The sequence below is a fragment of the Molothrus ater genome, chromosome 21 (assembly GCF_012460135.2).
Source record: "Molothrus ater isolate BHLD 08-10-18 breed brown headed cowbird chromosome 21, BPBGC_Mater_1.1, whole genome shotgun sequence".
NCBI classification, from domain to species: Eukaryota; Metazoa; Chordata; class Aves; order Passeriformes; family Icteridae; genus Molothrus; species Molothrus ater.
This window is the reverse complement of record NC_050498.2, coordinates 7,567,401-7,589,613: the sequence shown is the minus strand read 5'-3', so window position 1 is coordinate 7,589,613 and position 22,213 is coordinate 7,567,401. Positions and strand designations below refer to the sequence as shown.

Below are 22,213 nucleotides of genomic sequence, written 5' to 3'. Positions count from 1 at the left end.
CAGCTTTCTGGAGCTGAACACAGCCCTGATGAATTCAACTTACTTGTGGTTCTTTTTTTCTAGGAGGTGATTTTTCGTTTCTTCTGTTCATTTTGCTGCAGGTAAAGAACACCCAGAAAACATCATTTCTAGTGGTCACCCAAAGCCACTGCGTGAGATGATGAGACAAAGCACTGAAACTGCTTTTTTGGGATAAAGTTTATATGTTTTTTCAAAATATAAGTGGTTCTTTACATCTGTTGATTCTAAGCTGCTGCTTAGAGGGTCAGAACTGTTAGAACTGATCACTGGGAACCTTTAATTGGAGCACCCTTCAGGTGGGCGGGCTGCATGAGATGATGCCAGCTCTTTCCCTCCAAGCTTATTCCAACAAGGAATGCATGTGCAGTCAGGCATGTGGTTTGTGGATCAGTCTGCAGAGCAATCTCTACTGCATTGTGATGCTGATGCACACAATAAAGCGAGGTGTTGGGCTGACAGCTGCTTTCTGTGCTGCAGTGCCCTTCCACAGGGCGTTGGGGTGGTAGCCACCAACTCTCTGCCCCTTCCCAATGATCCTGTGGGCATCTCAGCTACTCTTGCCAGGGCAAAAGCTGCCAGGCACTCAGCACTGCTGCTGCACGTCCCATCTCCATGGCTCACCAGGGTCTGGGGCAGCCCCGAGCATTTGATGGCACATGGTGAAGTTCCAGTGTGATTGCTCCAGTGCCATGATGGGTGGAAAACATCTCCATCCATCTCTTCCCCCAACAAATGTGCCACTCAAGCACTTTTCTCAAGGTCCTGGCAAGCTGTTGAGGCCTCATCATGCCTTGGAATAGTCCATTACTAATCCTGTCAATAAATACTGCCTGCTGTAAATCAGTTTGAGACAGTGAAGCACCAGCACTCTTCTCAGAGGAGCGGGCAGTTCCTCAAGAGGAAAATTCAGCAGCTTGATCTGGAATGTGATCCAGACCCTGTCCTTGACTCACCAGTGCTCAGGGAGGTCCCTCAAGGTGCCACAGCGGTGCCACCTCATGTTCCTGGGCACTTGGCCTCAACACCACCAGCTGTGGAGAGCTGTGCCAAACCCTCCTGTTGATCTGCCACAGCACAGGGGGTGACACCGTGCGGACAGAGCTGGGGACAGCGGGATGGGGGTGCTCCGGATGGGTGCCACTCACCCAGGGTGACACCAGCCCTGCAGAGCCTGGCACTGACACGAGCTTGTGCCACAAACAGCCCCCAGCACTGACCCTCTGTGGGGCGGGGAGGCCACGGACTGCAGGAAGCGTGGAAGGTTCTGGAGCCGGGCCCTGTGAGGGGCCAGTGTGAGCGATCTGTGCAAGGGGTCGCTGTGAGGGGCTGGCAAAAGGAGCGGGTGAGAGGGGTCCGTGTGAGGGGCCGGTGTGAGCCATCTGTGTGAGGGGTCCCCGTGAGGGGACAGTGTGAGCGATCCCTGTGAGGGGCTCGCTGTGAGGGGTCGTTATCAGGGATCGCCGCCAGGGATCGCCGCCAGGCACCAATATCTAGCGCCAGCGTGGGTGTTCTCTGTGAGGGGCCGCCCCACCGGCACTAAACGTGTCCCTCGCCTCTCGCCGTCCGCCCTCCCGCCGCCGCTCCCCCCCTCGCCCCCGGCCGCGGCCCCGGGCCCCTCTTCCGGCTTCCGGTGCCGGCGCTATAAGAGCCGCTTCCGCCTCGGGATCGTGCTGCCGGTGCCGCCATGAACGCCCGCGGTGAGGGGGGGCCGGGGGGGGTCCGTCCGTGAGGGGCGGGTGCGGCGGAGGGGGCACAGCGGTACCACAGCGATGGCGGGCGGGTACCGGGGAGCGGGGGATCTTGTCCATGGCGGGGATGGGGGCGGGGGGGGCGGCTCATCGCTACCTTAGCAGCGGGTCAGGGGACGGAAATTCCCGGGGTAGCGAGGGGGTTACCGGCCATTACCGGGGGATGGGAGACTCATGGGCACCTCAGCAATTAGTCGGGCGGTGGGAGAGAAATTACTGGGGGCAGCGAGGCATTCCGGGACCTTACCGGGGCTGTGGGCAGGGAAAACGTGCCCATTGTTACGGGACGAGAGCCTCTCCGTTATCAGCGGCGGATGGGAGAGGCGGGGGGGTGTGTGCGTTACCGGGTGCGGTGCCCGTGCCCCGGCGGTGACCCTGCCCCGCTGTCCCGCAGGGCTGAGCACGGAGAAGGCCGTGGCCTTCACTCGGCGGCTGCGGGCCGAGCCGCAGTTCCTGCTGGCCCAGAACGTGGCCACATGCAACGACCCGCTGGAGGTGTGCCTGCAGCGGCAGGTGGTGCAGGACACGGTGCAGGTGTTCCAGCACGCCGTGCCCGCCGAGGGCAAGCCCGTCACCAACCAGAAGAACTCCGGTGAGGGCGGTCGGGGCCGGGGGCGGTGTTTGGGGGCTGACTCCTAACGCTCCTGGGATTGTGCTCCTGGGAGCGGCTGCTGCTCCAGAGCCCTTTGTCCGGGCTTCTGGGAAAAGTCATTGTCTCAAAATTCCTGCAGCATCCCCTTGAGTTAATAACACACGTTAGACCTGGAGCGTTTGCCTCTTTCTTCTGCATGGTGTAACTGAGAGATGTGCTTGCAATGAAAGATTTCAGAACACCTTCAGAGCTCTTTGGTGTTGCAGAAGCCCAGCCAAAGGCTCGAGGCAGAACTGTGTCATGAATCTCGTGGTTAAAGGAATTGTTGTGCAGCTCCTGAGCACAGGTGTTCCAGTTTAATTCCTGTTCCTTTGATCTCTCAGGGAGATGCTGGATCTTTTCCTGCCTCAACGCAATGCGTCTTCCTTTCATGAAGAAATACAACATTGAAGAGTTTGAGTTCAGCCAGTCCTATCTCTTTTTCTGGGATAAGGTACAGTTGGATAGATTGTTGTAGGATTGCTTATGCAATCAGGTGTTAGTGTTGGGACAGAGCTTCTTTTAGGCTGCATTGTTTTATCGTGTATGAGAAGAAACTTCAAAAGTTCCTTAAAAACGTGTTTTGAATGCAGGTGGTCAAGCACAGTGGGACTTTCAGCTTGAGAAGAAAGTTGTCAAGATGCTGATGTTTTGGAGTATTAGAAGTCTTTTTTTTCAAGAGTTCTGTATGTTTCAGCAGTTACTTGTTGGTAGTTCAGGGGAAACATGACTGTAGCTCTGAGGTTTCAGTTGTGCTCGTGAGCTGTGTGCCTGCTCCTCCCCCTAAGGGAAATTAAACAAATCTAGTGCTAGTTTGGGTCAGGCTTCATTGCATAACTTCTGTTCCCCATTTTCTGTTCCCCTATCCTCAAGCTCTGTGTGAAGTCACTCCTAAATGTTTGCTCTAACAAAGAATTTTATAGGGTAGCCCCTGGAATGCTAGAGGGGAAAATGAGGACTTCGTTGGATGAGCGGAAAGTTGCTTCATCTATTCTGTGCTTGCAAAGAACTGAATACTCAGCAATTAATTAATGCATAATATATCAGACTTAAAAAGGTTGGGGTTGTTTATCTGTGTGTTTCAGGTTGAGCGTTGTTACTACTTTTTAAATGCCTTTGTGGAAACAGCTCAGAAGAAGGAGCCAGTGGAAGGAAGACTGGTGCAGTTCCTGCTCTCCAACCCCACCAATGATGGTGGACAGTGGGATATGCTGGTCAACATTATTGGTGAGAGAACTGGTCACAGGGAGCCCTTCCTGAAACTGCAGCCTGCTTTGAGAAATGGGGAATGGAATAGAATAAAAAATTGAGCTTGAGACCTGTGAATTGGCTAAGGAACATGATGCCATTAACCACTGTATTTTTTTTAATCAAAGACTTTTTTTGGGGCCAGATTATAAATATTGGGCTGAAATCTTGTCTGGCATCACTTTTGCATAGTCCTGTTGATGATAAAAACTCAGATGATCAACAAATAATTAGATAGCCCTGACTTTCAGTTTAATAACAGGGTTCAATCCCCTTTTCTTCATCCAGTCATCAACTCAACCTCATTTATTTATAGCCATGTACAGTTTTTAGAGCACATGGTAAGGGAAAAGCCACTGCTGGACCAGGGTGTGTTTACAAAGCAAAACTACTTGGAATTGCAGCCTGAAGTTGGTGTAAAGATCAGTGAGAAGGAATTGATGTGGAATGTGGCACTGCTGGTCTTACAGAGCTCCAGGAGGAACGGATCCCACGCTGCTGGAGATACTTAATTACACCAGCACTCGCTCTCATTTGTGTTGTGAAACAATGTGACACCTTTGTAAATCAACAAGGCAATAATACAAACTTAGAATCACAAAAGGAATTTGTTTCTTTGAAGCCTGGAGGTTCCTTTTTTCCTCTTCCCATTGCTATAAATACTTAATCAGGGCAGAGATTTTGGCTGCTGCTGTTACATCCAGAGCCTTGCATGGTGAGATCTGTGAGTGGCACCCTAAGGCAGGAAGCCATGAGCTGCTGCTGGTGTTTTATAAATGTTGAGCAGGAAAGGAGACTGGGAAGTCAGTTTTAACCTTAGATAATTTACATGGAGTGATTCACAGGAGGCCCAGTTCTTTAGAAGGTATTTCAGGAGATTAATTTTAAAGTAATGAAGGTTTGTTTTTTTGTTTTTTTTTTTTCCTGGTGAAAAGGACTTTTTAAAGCACTAATTAATTCAGAACTTTTAACTGTTGAGTTAAATAATACTGAGTAGTTCAGGGATTCCACTTACTGGGATCCCTGTGGAATGCATCTCAGAGGTCAAAATTCAGTCACAAATTAATAAGTAAACTTTGGGTACTTGTAACCTTTAAATAAGAGCCTTTCTGTTATAATCTCTGCACAAACCCAAACTCTCTTTATCATTCATATAGGTATGAACAGTAGGAGCATCTACTGTGTGAAAAAGCCTATTGTTAACCTGTAGTTGTATTTCTTTTAGAGAAGTATGGTGTTGTCCCCAAGAAATACTTCCCAGAGTCTCACACCACAGAGGCTACCAGAAGGATGAATGAGATCTTGAATCATAAGGTAAAATTGATTTAGATGATAAAATTTAGGGGAGGGGATGGGAATGAACCTGCTCCAAATGTTCCTAACCACCTGATCCTTACTGGCCAAAGTGTTAAGTGCATTCAGCAACTTAAATTTATTTACAAGCAGTCTAAAGTCTCAGCAAAGTCTGATGTTAATCTTGAAACATGGAGCAGGAAGGTGAGATCATGGAAGAGGTCCATGGTCAGGCTTTAGTAGCTTGAAAGTACCTTTTGTGGTTTTAGTAGCAGTTATTCCTAATCCTCAGATTTCCAAAGATTTCTTGACATGTGGCTGCTAAAATCTGTTTCTGCAAAGCCAGCACATGGTGTCTTAAGTGTCTCTTTCCCACCCTTTCAGTATCTCATCTCCCTGTATGCCAAGGTTTCTAGAAATGACTGCCAAATGTGGTGAAAAAGATGGAGGAAAATAAATGTATTTTAAAAACACTGCATGTTAAGAATCAGCTTTCAGTATAGAAGTGCACAGCTTTGTCTGAAGGAAGGTGTTAACTGACTCCCTGAACAGCAGAAATGAATTAGCCTGGGAAGAGGCTGGTGTAGGTAGCTAGATGAAAAAGGCAATTAAAACATTTTTTACAGTTTGCTGCATTTTTTCCAGTTCATATGCTGCATGCTCAGGGAAAACTGCCTGCTGAAATCCACATTAAAAAATGCAAAATACCTGGTGGAATGAGCTTGGACATTTTCAGTGTTGTTAATGTTGTTCTAATCCTGAGCATGGCAAAGCAGCTGGTCCCGAGGGAGCCCCATCACCATTCCTGGCCTTATGGATGGTGACACTAATGGGAAGCTTGTGCTGCTCTGACTGCAGCTGTGCATGCAGTGGGGAAATGCCCCTTTCTTTTTATCAGCCAAGAGATCAATTATGCATTAGAATTGCAAAATAAATGTGACAGTGTGAGGAAAGTGTGTTCTGTGAGTCACAGACGTGCTGGTGTGTGTGGATGTTGTGGCATCACTTGTGGGACTGAGGGAAATCAAGCTTTAAGAGCTTAATGGCTGCAAGCCTCACATCAGTGGTAGGAAATGGTAATTGAATTGTGACTATTTGTTAATTTTTTGGTTGTATTTTACTTCAACAGCATTCAATTATCTTGTTATTTTTTTAATGACTCAATCTCTAATAAAGCTTCTGAAGGTATTTTCATTATGAAAACATGTTATGAAGAGTAAAATAGGTGTTGAAAACAAGCAGATGGGAAGTCCTGAAAATGATCAGATGACACCTTTCATACCCTTTATAACAAAGTGACTTTCTCTTTAAACAGATGAGAGAATACTGTTTGAGGCTAAGAAATATGGTGGAGAGTGGAGGAAGCAAAGGAGAACTTTGTGCTGCCATGGACATGATGATAGAAGAGGTAAATAAAGTGGTGTGACATGAATCTTGGATCACAGGGCTGGAATGGAGCAGATTCCTTACTTTCATTGTGTGGCTGTTGGATCAGCCAAAACAAGTGCCTCTTGTTGCTTAACAAAATGGTTTTGGAGCTGTTCAAGTGAATTTGTTTTGCAGTGGCTTGTTGCTTACTTCATCCTGAGTTTTTCTAATCCTTCCAGACAAATACTTTGAATCCATAGGTTTCAGAATGATGATATTTTACAGACATTTGCCCCTTGCTGTAGGAAAAGCAGCATTTTGTCCCTTGGGAGATCAAAAGGTTGGCCTGTCTGGCTCTTAGAAACAACAGGAAAGGTTGAAATTTGCATTCTGATGGCTTTGAATGCAAATCTTGTAGCACAAGTGTTGTGCAAGGATTCCCCACAAGAGAGCAGAAAAGAACCACAGAAGGGAGGTGCCTGCACAGGGCTGAGCCCAGCTGAGGGCTCGTCCTGGGGGCAGCAGAGCAATGAATTGCAGCAGGGGTTTGGCTGTGAGCTGACTCCATCGCTGTCAGTGTGTCTGCACTCCCTGAACCGCCTCCTGCTCACACAAACCCACATCATTTTTCTCATTCTGTGCTGCTCATACTTGATTCTTAAACTGCCAAAAATAACTTAAACTTGGGGCTGTTTTAGTGTGACCGAGTACACGCACTTAAAAAAGAATGTATGTAATTTTTTTTCTCAGACATACATTTAACCACTGGGTCACTTGGCATTGTATGTCCTTAGATGAGTCAAGAAATCAAATGTTTTTGTGTTGTGTGTTAGCTTTTTCTGCAATCCACTGAACATCACTGTTAGGCAGTACCTACCTTGGGCTATCTCTGTAGAGTTTTAGTTCCATAGTAATGTGTTGTTTTAGGTTTTGAAACGTCATCTTTGCACTTCATGTAAAATTCTGTAGCTTCTTTTTATCTAATTTTAAGGTCAGGGTAAAAGAAGAAAAGTGATTTGTGTTCCTTGGCTTTCATCAAAACTGTTGTGAAGTTCATGCCTTAAGAATGCTGTGCTTTGAGCCTACCCCAGAATGTTGCAAATTTGCACTTAGTTCAAAGGTGAATTAATGTAATTCACATGCAGTGTGTGTCCGAAAGCCCTTGGGGATTCTGCAGCAAACACCAAAAGCTTCCTAGAGATGGTCATTCTTAGGGCAGGCACACACAGTTCACTGCTAAATGTTTCCTCATTTATTTAGAGCTTCTTGCCCTCTGACAAGAGGTGCTGGAACTGACATGAAAGGTTCTTCACTGATTGCAGTTTGTCTGTTCTGTAAATGGTTGTGCTTCATTCTCTGAGGTTAACACAGCCTTTCCTCCTGCAGTAGGAAAGGTGGTTTGCATGTGTTTGGATGTGTATGAGTGGTGTTGCCTCTGTATTTGTGTGGCAAAGCAGAGCTTGGTTTTGTTCTGGGAGGTTCTATTTGCATAGCAAATCTTGGCTTGCTCCTGCTGGGAGCAGCAGCACTCGAGCTGAAATGGGGCAATTGTTGTGGAACATGGGATTAAATATTCACTCCAGAACTGTATAAACATTCTTATCAAACCAGTGCACAGTGGGTCAGAAGCTGAAATCAGTGCAGTTCATGCAACAGAATTTTTCTTCCTTTGCTGTTCTCTTTGTAGACTCTTCCTTATCAGGAGTGTCCTCGTTTTCCCCTCCTCATTTGTTTTGGGCTTTAGCACAGGCCATTCTATCCTTGCCTTATCTTGCTTCTAGTTGTCACTAGGGCAATGTAAGTCACCTTTTAGTTTAAATATGCCCGTTTTATTTATTGGTAGAGGAAACTTGTGAGATATGAAGAGAGGGCCTGTGTTGGGTGTGGTAGCAAAACAATTGAGGGAGGCCATTCCAGGCTCCAGTGCCTCTGTTCACTGGAGGCTTCTGTCTCCATCATTCTCCTTCCCTCTGGCTTGGTTGCTGCTCTCCTTTTAGGCATTTTTCTGCTTATTTTGTGTTCATGGCCTCATCTCTCAGTGCTTGCAGTTATCTGAGGTAATGTGGGTGTAGCCACAGCAAATGGTACCTTTTGTGCAGTCTGTGCAAAATTAAATATTTATAGTAGTTCAGGGGTTTATATTTGCTCTTTACCATATTTACTGAGAAATGTGTGAGTTCCTGCAGTAGGAGCCTTATGCCCACACCCTTGTTTCAACCTGTAATTAATCTTTTCACTTGTTTTCTTAAATTGCTCGGAGCAAGAACACCTTTATTTAGCAGGAGCATTGCACTCCTTTTGCTGCCAGCACAAAGAGCACATTAACATACAGCCAGTTCCTATGGATCAGCTCCAGAAAGAGTTAAATCAGCTTTGGGAAAGGTATTGTGTCTGTTCTGCTGTGTAAGTGTGAAGACTGCCAGGCTGGGAAGGCTGGCACAGACCACAGGAGCTGGATCCCAGTGCAGAAGGTGCAGCTGAGATTTGATTCCCTCTCCTCTTATTCTAAATAACCTGATGGTTCCTTGCAAGGAAGAGGCTTGTCCTCAGGACATGGACAGAGCTGAAGATCAGTGTCAGCTGAAATAAAACAGATTCAAACCTGTTTAACTGTGATTAAATTCTCTGTCCCCAGAGTACCTGTGGCAGGTCCTGCTCTGTATCTTTAAAGACACTCCTGTGGTTACACTGCCAGTGTTGGCACATTTTCTGATAAGCCCTGTGAGAAAGTACAGTAGTGGTTCTGAAGTGCAGCTTTATATTCTGATGTACAGGGAGGCTGATGACTTGAAATCTGGTCAACTTTTTGTGCTAAAAATCCAAAGATAGCTGTCAGCTGCAAAGGATGTCACAGGCAGCAGGCAGGGAGATGGGATTAAATTGCATAACCTGCCAGCTGAGCCCTAAACAGATGTTAAATGTATTAGATGAGGAGAATATTCTGGGGTTTTGAAAATAAGCAAAGGTCCATCTTTGAAATCCAAATGAACATTACAATAGAAAATGAAAGAGTACAGGGGAAACACTGGGATAAAATGCCCATGTTAAAAGGTCTGGTTTGTCTCTGCATGGGGCAAACTACCTGGTGGAACAGTGATGCTGTTCTTAAGCCTTCAGAGAATAAATTTGATAAAGTTTCTCTGGCAGTGTTGGAGGAGCTTCAGAATTACTGATGAAATGTGTAACAAGGCTGGGAAGTGTCCTGTTTTTGCTTTGGGCTGCTGCATTCCTAGGATAACCTGGAATCAGTAAGCTTCTGTTTTGCCTGGTGGTTTACCTGAGAACATGGAATGTGAGGATGGAGAAAGAAGCTCTGTTGATTTTCCTGAGGCCTTTCAGATTGGTTTTGAACTGCTGAAACACCAAGATTTCAGGAGCTGAATGCAGATAATTGATGTGTGTGTGTGTTCAAAAGTGGCCGTTAAGATCCCATTTCTCCAGCTGGTTCTCACATGGAGTAATGCATGCTCCAGTGGCATTGCTGTGGTAGGAGAGGCACAGCTGCATGTCCCAGCAGGCTCACAGCTGTTTGCTTCTCTGGGCAGGTATTCAGAATAGTGAGCACTTGCCTGGGCAGCCCTCCGGAGACTTTCTGCTGGGAGTTCCGGGACAAGGAGAAGAACTACCACAAGTACGGCCCCATGACCCCGGTGCAGTTCTACAATGAGCATGTGAAGCCTTACTTCAACATGGAGGACAAGGTTGGGCATGCTGAAAACTTTCCAAGGCCTTCTTTATTTTGCTGCTAAGCCATTTATTTTCCACTGTTGCCAGCGTCTGCAGCACCTGGGATGGGCACAGCTTGCCCAAGTCAGTGTGTTTATTCTCCCTGTTGTGCTGTTTGTGCTCTACCCCTCAATTATCTGGGATCTTGTGTTGCAGTCCACAAGGGTTTTGTAATGATAAAATATGCAGTGATCTAATCAGTTGTAATAGGTCATAAGGCAGACATTAGAGAAGGAATAACACACAGAGCTGCTCTGCCACAGTTACGAGGTGAACTTGTGAAACAAAGCAAAAAAAACCCCAACAAACACAACCTTAAGAAACCTCTTATTTCAGCCAAGTGGCTTGTTTGCCAATGGGGCAGACAGCTGGCTGGGACAAAAGCCATTCCCTGAAATCCTTCTAGGTCCAATCTTCAAGGACTTCACCTATGTTTTATCTTATTTTATGACATCTTGGTTTTTTGGCAGATTTGTCTAGTGAATGATCCTCGACCCCAGAACCCCTACAACAGGCTCTACACAGTGGAGTACCTGGGCAACATGGCTGGAGGGAGGAAAACTCTCTACAACAACCAGCCTGTGGAGGTCCTGAAGAAATTGGCTGCAGCATCTATTAAGGATGGCGAGGTGGGTTTGGTTTCTCTTTGTGGGTGGCACAGTGCAGCCCATGCCATGTAAAGCTCCTGGGATTTGGCCCAGGCATGACCCTTCCTTCTCTTTGCAGGCTGTGTGGTTTGGCTGTGATGTGGCAAAGCACTTCTATGGCAAGCTGGGAATCAATGACCTGAATATGTGAGTAGAGAATCAAACCAGGCTGTCATTTGGGATCCTCAGTGAGGACATGAACAGTGCTTTAGTTCTTTCTACATACTTTGGATTATAAACCCCAAAAGAGTATGTTTAAGTAATTCAGCAGCAGAATTTTTTTTTACTTGTTAGTTAAATCTGAATCCTCTTAAGATGCACTATGAGTAGCTGTAAATATTCTTACTTATTTAAATGTCTAATATATGGTGAGAGAAACTCCTAAAGGGATCAGGTTCTGCATTTATTCTGACATTAAAATTGGTTGAACTCGTATGATCCTGGCACAGGACAGTCTCCTGATTCCCTGACTTAGTCAGAACTCCCCCTGCATCCTTTCTCATGTGGTTTATTTGTCTTTCTGCTAGATTTAATCATGAGCTGGTGTTTGGTGTCTCCATCAAGAATATGAACAAAGCCGAACGATTGATCTTTGGGGAGTCCCTGATGACCCATGCCATGGTCCTGACAGCTGTCACTGAGAAGGTAGAGTCTCCCTCCTGGAGTTGTGGTGCTGGCAGGGATGTGTTGGAATATCCTGGGAGCTTCTTTGTGTCCTGGGCTCGCTCAGAGTGTGCCACAACCCCCTGGTGCACAAGGCTGGTTGTTTATTCCCTTTGTGTTGTTTGTGTCTGAGTGTTCAGAACTATAAATATTTAACAAGGAGGAAGAATTTTAGGCATATCAAAGGACTTTTTTCCTTTTACCCACAAACTTGGATTGAACAACCACTGCATGGTTAGTCCAGTCTGGTTTAGAGCCTGAAGCTCCTGTTAAAATGCTGGCAGGAGGCGTTTTGCAGCAGGGTTAATCTCCTGCAGTTCCCTGGCATGTGATCTCTGACCTCTAATTAGGGAAGGGAAATGGTGTCCAGCATAGCTCTGTGGCAAACAGCAGAGCTGAGATGAATCCACAGCTAGATCTGCTCCTGGCACCATAACAAAGCACATAATGAAGTAAAAAGAAGCATTCAAAAACTTACAACTTGAGGTTATCTGCAAAGTTGATGTTTCCATTTATTTCCAGAAGCTGTCATTATTAAAGTTTCTTTGAAGTGATCTCTTCCTGTCCAGCTTGACCTTGGCTTGAGAAATTGCAGCTTGCACAGCACTGAAAGAGTTTGCCTTAGCTGTGGAGTTTTGAGACTTGAGATGGAACTGCTGAGTCATAAGAATGTTCCAATTTCTTTTTACAGCTCAATTTTTTCCTGTTTTCTGCATTCTGAGCTCTTAATGTTTCCACTGTGTATCAGATTGCACAAACACCTCTGTAAATATCGAACTGAAAAACAAGGAAAACTTTGTAGTTGGTACCTAAAAACCTTAACCTGAAGGTGCTTTGAGAATCTGTGTTGTAAAATGTAATATTTTGGATTTACTTACTTTTTATAAAAAAGGCTTTGAAGACTTAAAAAAATCATATTAAAATTTTACAACATCAAGAATTGATGTGATTAAATGCACCTTTAGTTAAAAAGTTACTGTACATGAATGTGCCTTTCCCAATTTCTGAGAGCATCCAGAGTTGACATCCTTGGTCTGGGAGCTCTCCAGTGTCCCATCTTAAGGACTGTTCTCCCTTCTCAAGGGAGAATAGAAGCATTACAACAATAATCCATTCAATATTAAAAAGGGATTTATGGGGTGTTTTTCAGGCTAGTCTTTTGTATTAAAATATTTTAATTGCACAGCACCAGACTTGGAGCTGTGTCTTTCAGCTGGATTCTTCAAGGGTTTGCATTTGCTCTTACCAATGCTGTTCTGAATTCTGACAGTTCCTTCTTCCTTTCCTCTGATTCCCAGTTCAGGCAAGTTGTGCATCCTGTTTAATTTCCCTCACTCTCTGATGGGGGACAGGGACAGCAGCTGAAATTCTGTGAGTCAGTTAAGTCCAAACTAGAATTTAGTTACATTTCAGCTGCCTGATGAAATAAATATTGATTGCAGACTCTTCTTCCCCACATTTTATCTAAGTAGGTAGATGAGTATTTTATAAAATGGCATTTCTGTAGCCATTAGCAAGAAACCATTGGGACTCTGAGGAGTGGAGCTCTGTGTGTTCCTGGTGCTGGGTTTGGAAGGGGTTGCCTGCTCAGGTGTGGCCTCTCCTTCACCACTGACTGTCATGGGCTTATTTTGGCACAGGATGGGCAAGAAGATGCATTTGAAAAATGGAGAGTGGAAAACTCCTGGGGTGAAGACCGTGGCAATAAAGGTAATTTATAGTCATGAGAGCAGAAAGCTGAATGTTTGGAAATAAGGATGTGGCAAGGACAATGAGGCAGCTCTTCCTACGTGGAGTGGAGGGGAACTCCATGATTTTATTATCTCCTGAGTGAGACAGGCCAGATGTGGGCTCAGCCATGGCACAGCCTCAGTGGTGAGTGTGCCAGGCCAGACTCTGTGTCCCCAGGAATAAGTCACTGCTGGCCTGTCACTGTTTCTAAGTGACTGTTTCTGCTGCACATTAATCCCAAATGTTGTGCTTGTAAGATTTGGTGTGGCAGAACTTTCCCAGGATGTCTTGGCTTTCTTCTGGGAATAGATTATTTTTGGAGAACTCTGTTTTAGAATGTGGTCTTATTTATAAGCTTCTCAATAACATGAACAACTCAGAGGAAAACATAGAATATTCTAGGAAGTGTCTTAATTTATGTTGTGCCCTCTTGGTCTTGCAGTAGTTTCTGTTCTGAGTTAACTGTATCCATTCACAGCAAAGTATTCCAATAAAAATCTTCAGACTTGACAAAACAATGAAACTGTTGCTGTCCAGCCTTCAAGGCTCAGCAATATGACAGCAGTGAAATGTTCTTTGCAATGTGGGATTAATTGAAGAAGCCAAATCAATGCTGAGGGGTAACATCAATGGCTCAGGGCAGCAGCTGAACCCTGACACTGCTACAGGTGGTGCCTGCTGGGCTGGGACTGAGCTGTGGCACTTCTGTGCTGCAGCATCCAAACCCACACTCACCTCTCAAGAATGAGGTCTAGAGCTGTGGAAGGAGGAGCTGGTTGTTCCTTTGAAATAAAACAAATAAAACAGGAGCCCAGAGTGACTTGAATAACCCTGCCCTATCTTGTCCCCATGGCATCTGTGTGACTTTGCAGGGTGAGTCACTGTCCCTTATGTGCCTTATGTACCAGGGGACACCCTGCTCTCTGGAAAGTCTTGCTCCCTGACTGTGCTTTGTTTTGCTCTGGGAGTTCCCTGGAAAAGAGCCTTGACAGAAAATCCCATCAGAATTAGGAAGCTTGCCTCTATTTCAGACTGCTTTTTTTCTAGGGAGCTGAATCCCTAAATGATTTTCTTGGGTATGACCAAATGAGCTGCCCTGGAGCAAAAGGCAATGGGACAGGTCCTCCAGGGCTGCTTCCCAAACACTGGGAGAGGTAACTGAGAGTCACAGAACCATTTAGGATGTGGAAAAACCCTTTTAAGGTCCAAAAGAGTCCAACTGTTCACCCAGCACTGCCAAGTCCCCACTGAACCATGGTTCCCAAATGTCACATCTACACAGTATTTGAATCCCTTCAGGGACTGTGACTCAACTTGATGGGGTTTCTTCTCCTTCCTGCCCTGATTTTCCACTCTGCAGTGTCCAGTAGTAGCTGTGTAGGAGGGTGAGGACTCAGAGTTTGCCTGAGCTGTCTTGCAGTGCCACTGAGTCTGTGTCTCACTGTGATAAGAGTTAAGATTTTTATCTTATCTGCCTTGTTAAGGAATTGGGAAGCTGTGCTTGGGTAAGTCCAGCACCAGAAACCAGAGTCCACATCAGTGAGGAGTCAGCCAAGAATGATGCTAAACTTGGCACATCCCAGCTGGGGCCCAGCTGGGTGTGGGGATGGGAGTGAGCCCCAGCTCCCAGGATTTCCTGCACAGGGTGACCAAGGGTCCAGCCTGCAGCAGAGCACCAGGGACTGCACTGGAGCCATTAAACAATGAGCAAAGAAATTACTTTTTTGTGAGGAAAGAGCAGGCTTTTTTCATGTGGGGTTCCCTGTTTTCCCAAGTGCAGTCCAGGGTGCCAGGTGCCACCTGTTTCCCCTGACAGGAATGGTGCAAGACTGGAAAGATTGGGACTCCTGGTTTGGGAATGATGGGATGGAGTCAGTTATATGTTCACACTCCAGAGTGGGCAGAACTGAAATCTTGTGGTACTGCTTGTCCTGGAGAAAGGGAACCCCTGTGACCCAGCCCAGCTTTGCCTCTCCTAAATATTTAGTAATTACATTTATCTGTTGTATAAGTGTTTCTGGAACCCTGTGTGTTCTTCCTCAAGGAATGAGCACAGCTGCTGACAAACAACGCTTGTTTTCTGAGGTAAAAAAGTCACTTTCCAATCAAATATTTCCTTCTAATTTTACTGGCTGTTTTTCAGCCACACAGGCAAGTTTAATTATTCTGAGTAGTCCTTTGTTCTGGAGACACACAGGACGTTATTACCTAACTTTGAACCCAGCTTATCCCATCGGACATCTTTTTTTAAAAGCAAGGAAGAGGAGAGTACTAAATCACACTGTGGAGAGGGGTCCATCTGCTTGTTTTGGCATGAAAAGAGCTTTTTTAGGATGCATCTCCAGCTAGAAGTCAGCAGCCTTTGGGCTTTTCATGTCTTGTATTGGCTGTTGCTCTCCTGCAGGAAGGCATTTCAAGGATTTAACTGGAGGCACCCTGTGTGTGTGTGTGCATCTCTCATCCCAAAGTGCCCTGGGACAGAGGCACTGTTCATTTCCTCTCCCTGGGCAGGAGTTACAGCTCCAAGGCCCTTTGGGGAGTTTCAGGGGGCTCCCAGGTGTGTGTAGGGGGTGTGTGTGTGGGTCTGCACTGCCCAGGCCTCCCCAAAGCTGAGTTATTTGCATGTTCTGCAGTCGTGCTCGGCGCTTCCTCCGGCTCAGACGCCGCGATCCCAATCGGCTCCGAGGGACAGGATGTCAGAGGCAGAGTTCATTAATCCTCTCAGGGTGCAATTACTTGTTGGCTCTTGGGAGTGAGAGGTTTTTGTGTGTCCCAAGAACTCATATCCTGAAGAGAGGATAATCAAGGCAGCTCCCTTTGGCAGTGTTTCCAAAATGGCTTCTAGCTCGGGTTACAGTTGATAGGGGTTTTAATTTATGGGATTATCTGATCTCTTGCTTTAGAAACAAGATGGTGGAGATAGATGCATTTATTGTCCATATTCTTTGGACATTTTCTTGTTTCATTTGATTGTGTGATGATACAATAGAAGGACATGAGAAACTTTATTACATAAAGCCTTCTCATCTCTCTCCTAAATGCTTCCTTTCTCACAGCCACTCTTATTCCCATTTCACCTGGAATAGCTTGTTTCCAGTGGTAGCTCTCTGCTAAAACCTCTGAAGTGACTTCCTTCACTTCCAGTTCAAGGGTGTTCACTGTCATTTTCATATTAAGGGAGACAATTAGGATTTGCTTCAGCCTTAGTGTGATTTAAATGGCTTTGAGAAAAGCAGTGGCTGCCTCTTACTCCAAAAACTAAACCAAGAAAGTTTTCTTGGAACAGGTTGATATTCACCTGAAAAATTCTAAAGCCTCAAATAGAGTCAAATAATGTTACATTCTGTCTTAAAGCTTTGTAATTCCCTTGAGTATTCTCAATGCCCATTTTAACAGAGCAAACATAAATTATGGATGTTCTGGCTCTTGTTTTTCCTGGTGGGCTTCTTGCCTGACCTTTGGGTGCACACAAAGTACATCCTGTATGTTAACTTCCTCGAGATATTTTTTGCTGTGTTTTGAGAGATAACCAGCATGACCAGGCCCTGTTTAATGCATCACTCAGAGGTGAGGCTTGTCTGCGGCAGCTTTCCTGCAGTGGCTCTGAGCTGTGATGCTGTTTTCCCCCCAGGTTACCTGATCATGACCGATGACTGGTTCTCCGAGTACGTGTACGAGGTGGTGGTGGACAAGAAGCACGTGCCCGAGGAGATCCTGGCCGTGATGCAGCAGGAGCCCATCGTGCTGCCAGCCTGGGACCCCATGGGGGCTTTGGCCAAGTGAAGCAGGGAGCATTTGCCTCCCCATGGCCATCAGAAGTAGCTGCAATAGAGAATTCCAGTCGTCGGAAGCCATAGCCAAACAATAACGAGACCGAGCCCTCGGCCTGGTCCCTATTCCTGAAATGTAAGTTAAGGATCCTTGGGAAATAGCGCTTCACTGATCCCAGCTCTCAGACAGGCTGCTCCAAAACTCACAAGGGAAAAGGAAAAAAACCTCACAATGAAAGCAGATGATAAGTGCTGTCAATGGCAGTTTGATTTTACCTTAAATTTTTAATGCGAATCAGCGTAGTAATGTAGTAAAATTACCTTGACTGATGTTTTCCCTAGGAAAAATGGGCATTAAAGGCCCTTTAGAATTAATAGTTAGGTGATTGTTAGAGCAAACATATTGAGATAATTAACCAATTATGGTCTGGCTTGTCCTAGAAAAACTCCCCAAAAATATTTTATATATTTACAGTTTTAGTTTTGCTGAAGTTTTGGAGGGGATGTATGAATTGAAACTGCTAAAAATGACCTTTAGAAAACTTTCTCTTCCAGCAGAATTGGGGAAGGGGAATGGTTTCCTTGAGGTATCCAGTTCCACTTGGTTTTATTCTTCCATTATTGAGCTGGGACTGGATAACCCCCCCAGGGGCCAGTGCTATGTCTGTGTGCACAGGAGCGCTATTTTTCAGTTATTTTAGCAAGAACAACCATAAATATGTTCACAGGTGGAGTTAGTGTCATGCTCAACAGAAAAACCAACGTTTTAATTGCTGCATTTTATTTGGTTGTTTTAAAAAACAAGATGGTGCTATGAAGCTTTTGAATAAACACTTTCTAAAGTGACTGGGACAGTTCTGGTTTCTTTTTTTAAAGAGGTGCATGGAGCTGCTGGAATGGGAAGATGTTGGTGAGCTGCAATGAGGGTGTGGTGCCTCCATCACAGACCTGGTGCAGAAATGGGTACAGAAATGTCAGAAATGGCACTGATGGAGCTGATCCTCCTTTGGGCAGGGGGATGGAGCAGATGATTCTCCAGGGATCCTTTTGGGGTCTCATGCAGAGTCTCCACTTTGTGCTGTCACTTGAGTGAAGGCAAGCAAACAGTTCTTGTACTCCCTGGTGCCTCTGACACGGAGCCAGATCTCTTGGAAAGCTGTGCTATGCACAATATTTTCATTATGACTAATGCATGGGTTGTTTTGGGGGCTTTTTCCTCCTCCAAAAGGTCAGTAATTTTAGTCCTTCAAGATCTTTCTACTTACGACCTTAACACCAGTTCTTCTGTTTCCTCTGTGCTATCTATGAGTATGATATCAGCCAAGGAGAATTAACTTTTTCTCCAGAGTTTAACTGACATTTTTGTTGCTGGTGGTAGCACCGATGAGGATTGAGCTTGATAAACTCAAAACTGATTCCAAGCCAGTTTTTGTTAGTTTCAGTATTTTAAGGTATTGTCCAGCCTGTGCTTATCTCCCCAGTTCTTGCCCAGATATTTCCCTGTACACTTTATACAATAGTACTGTGGTTTTTTTCTTTTCCTTCAAATAAGCACAGAAAATCCACATGGCTGAAACACATTATGGGGAATGAAGCCAATCTGGCAGCAGCACTTGTGCCTTCATGCCCTATGATTTTGTAAGTTCTTTCCATGGTGGAATTGAGAAGGGGAGGGGGAAATGCAGATGCCAAGGTGAGAGCTGTGGTTTTTTTCTCTGGGGGCAGTTGAGGTTTGTGCTGGTGCCACCAAGTCAAGGATATTCCTCTCCCTGTGGGAGGACAGCCATGGAAACTTCGGTAAGGATTGGTGCCTGCAGGCCCTTTTATCCATCAACACCTTCCAGTTGCCTGGTTTTAACCTGTAGTTTGAAATGTGGGCAAAATCTGTGGGTGAAATGATTCCCATGAACTGATTCTGTGCTGATGTGACTTTCACTGGGTCACTCTGCCCTTTTGTCCTGAGGGAGGGCTCACTGATGAGATCAGCAGCCTTGAGATAAGGCTGGAGGCAGCTGGGTGATGATGGAGCTGCCATGAGGAATTCTCAGGGTCCTGCACAGCACAAGGCACATCTGGATCCAAGGAGGCGTGTGGGAGAGACTTCACAGCCAGGGATTGTTCCCAATGGATTGTCCCAGCACTTCTCCTGAGGGTGTGCTGGAGGAACAAGCCACTTAACCCCTGTCAGTGCACAGGAGATGGTTCAGAGATGATAAAAAATTAAACTTTCCAAAGGATGGAATGGAAATAATGTGGGAATAAGCCTGGCTTGCTCATTTGTTGTCAGTCAGCAAAGAAAGCTCTGTGAACTGTAAATCCAGACTATGAAAAAGTTAAGATACAACTGCTAAAAAGATGCTTTGGTTAGAATAAAATAACAATTAGTGCCCACCGTATTTCAATGCTGATTTCTCCCTTAGTTTATATATATATGTATCCTTTGCAAAGCTTTACCTTTAGATTGCTGAGGAACCAGCTGACTTAATAGTTTCCCTTTCCAGTTTGTCAACAAAACCATGCAGTTTTCATGTGAGAATTCAGACAGTTCCCCTGACAGGTGGTAAATATTGACAGATAATATTATGAAAGTCAACTCTCTCAGATTTAATCAAGTGGCAGAAAATAACAACAATTCCTAATGAGGGAACTGAGGAGAGGTTATGTGTAGTGGTGCTTTGTGGGTTCTAGGAATCAGATTTCCCCATTGGAATGTGTTCTTAAAACAGTTGTGGAAATAACAAAACCTCTCCAAAACTCATCCAACTGCCAGATGTGCATCCCAGCAGTGTGGAAAATAGCAGGAAAGGGCAATCAGAATTTCTTTTATCCCAAAGCCAATCATAATATCTTCTAAATGTAGTCTGATTGCTAACTAAGGAAAGATAGGAACAAACAAATATTGCAGGATTTGTTTGGTTTGTGTTATTTGGAAGATTGTTCCAACCCTTTTATTGGCAGTGAATCAGAGCCTCTTGCAGAGCCATTGCTGATCTCACAGTACAGTTGGTACTACTTTTATGAGGTCATTTGAGTGATGATTCCCATCCTTGTGCTGGAATCTGCAGCTGCTTTATCTGTGTGTCTTGTGTAAAGTCCATTTTCTTTCTCTTTTTTTTTCATACTTTCCCTAAATCCTCAAAATTTCACCCACCAATGCCCAGATTTCATGAGAGTCTGGATCTGGTTCAGTTACAGCCCCTGAAAGTTTTTCACTTATGAGATAAATAAGGTGTTACAACATTAAGGAGTTTTGCCTGACATCTCCAGTCTGTTATTTCTATTATGTCCCAAAGGCTCCAGACTGTTTGGCAAGAAATTCAAAACAAAAAAATCCAACACAACAAAACCAAACCCAGTAACTGCTGCAGAAGACAATGAAAAAAACACCTGAACAAAAACGCCTGGGTAAGGCATAAAAGAACCTACTCTAAGCAGAGACTGAGATGGAGAGAAACATCAGACAAAGGTCACAATCCCTCTAAAATTTTTTAAAACCCAAGATACAATTATGTAATGAGCAGAAGGGCTTTCAGTAGAGAGAATTCATTTCTTGCAAGCAGATAGAAAAAGTGAGTGTGGAAAACCCCTTCAATTCTCCCAGCAGTGGTGAGCTGGAAATCTGTATGGAAAGTAAAGGTGCAGATTCCTTGTGCCACCCATCCTCTCAAGAAAGAAAAATTCTGCTCTCCAGAGCCTGGGATCTGATCCACAGCTGGATATTTGCACATTGAACTCTGTGCTGTGACCTGCAGAAAGGTTTGGTGGGTGAGGCATGGCAGGATCTGTCCTTGCAATCCGTCTGGAATAGGACAAAACAGAGGGAAGGTCGTGGAGGAATATCAAAGGCAAGGACACGAACTGGGGGGGTTTTCCTGCCTGCAGCCAAGGGAGGTGATCACCAATCCTGATTATTTTGGAAAGCAGGACACAGGAGGGAAATCCAGCCCAGCAGACCGGAGGTGAGTATTGCTGTTTGCACAAAAAGATCAATGAATTTCTACAGCAAGTGAAGGGAAAAAAAGCTCAATTTGACGAAACGGCCTTAAGACAATGCCCAGGGCAGTAAATGGGAAACAAAGCTGATTTCAGTGCGTCCCTCGTGTGAGGAGCTGCAGTGCCCGAGCTCTCCTTGAGATGGTGCAGGAGCCTCGCCCTGCCCGGCCGCGGCTCCGGCAGGGACCAGGGGACAGCAGAGGAAAGTGCAGATTACAGCTCTTCAGTTTCCAGTTTATTTTCTTTGCAATTGTTTGGAAGAAGTCTCTGAAAACTGGCAACTGCTTACAGCAAAGCTGCTGCTGCTCCAGCAATCAGCTACTCTTACTTATTGCCCCTATTCTGCTTTTCCACCTTTTTTTTTTTCCCCTAAATCTGCCACCTAAACTATGGCATTGACCTGTGATTTATGACCTTTTATAAACAAGTCGTGGAGTGCAGAAATGAAGAAATCCTGGATGAAAAACACTGGAGAAAAAAACGTGTTAGAAGTGGACTGAGGTATTTGAAGTAGTGGTAGGAAGAAAGGAAATTACTTGTTGAGCTTATTGAGGCAGCAAAACACTTGTAAAGAATTTGTGCTTCAAGCTTTAAGAACCAAACTAAACCTTATTTCTTTATTAAAATAATGCAGCTATTCAGGATTATTGAAAAGAAATTATTCTTTTCAAGAATTTAAGAGAATTGAAAAAAATTATTCTTTTCAAGCCCTTTTATTGTGATAATATCCCAGTCCTTCCTATCCCCCTGTAATCTACAGAAATTTCTATTCACTGACTCCCTCAAAACTTCGTTGTGTCCATCCTCATCCCCATGGTGTTATTTATATTTATAACAACACCCAGCAAAGCTGTCCCTTCCCAGGAAAGCTCCCCTTCCTTCTGCCTCTGCCTTCATTGGATCCTGCTCGCCAGAAGAGATCAGAGCAGGCAAATGTAGCCACCCACCTCTAGGAGGAAAACTGAGCTGCAGCCCTGGTGAAACATAAAGTTTATTTGACTAAAGTGACGCAAAAATTCTTAAAGAGCTCTTTGGCAGCAGATTATCTGGCAATCAGACCATGTGAGGGGGACTGGTGTACAAAAAGCTGCCCAGGATGCTGAGGTGGCCACAGGCTGAGGTAAATGTGGCTGAAGGGGACTCGAGCTTGGATCTCTGCGAGGGCAGCGCTTCGGACCCACCCCGCACACAGGTACTTGATCATTTTGTCCTTACACAGCCGTGGCTGAGGCACTTTGACACTTTTATGAAATTCAGACAGGCACAGAGACAGCTGCTCCTCAGAGCTGCCCCCCTGCAGCAGCAGCAGCAGACGCTGGAGTTTCATTAACTTTCCCTCCTCGTTGCATTTCAGTTATAAAATCTGAAATACGA

General features: G+C 45.2%; 1 protein-coding gene across 1 annotated transcript; it reads left to right on the top strand.

Moving 5' to 3' along the window:
* Nucleotides 1-1,614: 1,614 nt before the first annotated feature.
* BLMH (bleomycin hydrolase) lies at nt 1,615-17,692 on the top strand. The gene is made up of 12 exons (XM_036395247.2): nt 1,615-1,718; nt 2,164-2,361; nt 2,745-2,854; nt 3,486-3,627; nt 4,874-4,962; nt 6,257-6,349; nt 9,855-10,010; nt 10,506-10,664; nt 10,762-10,829; nt 11,210-11,327; nt 12,986-13,055; nt 16,708-17,692. Exons 1-12 carry the CDS (start codon nt 1,706-1,708, stop codon nt 16,857-16,859), a joined length of 1,368 nt encoding a protein of 455 aa, XP_036251140.1. The 5' UTR covers nt 1,615-1,705; the 3' UTR covers nt 16,860-17,692.
* Nucleotides 17,693-22,213: the final 4,521 nt, after the last annotated feature.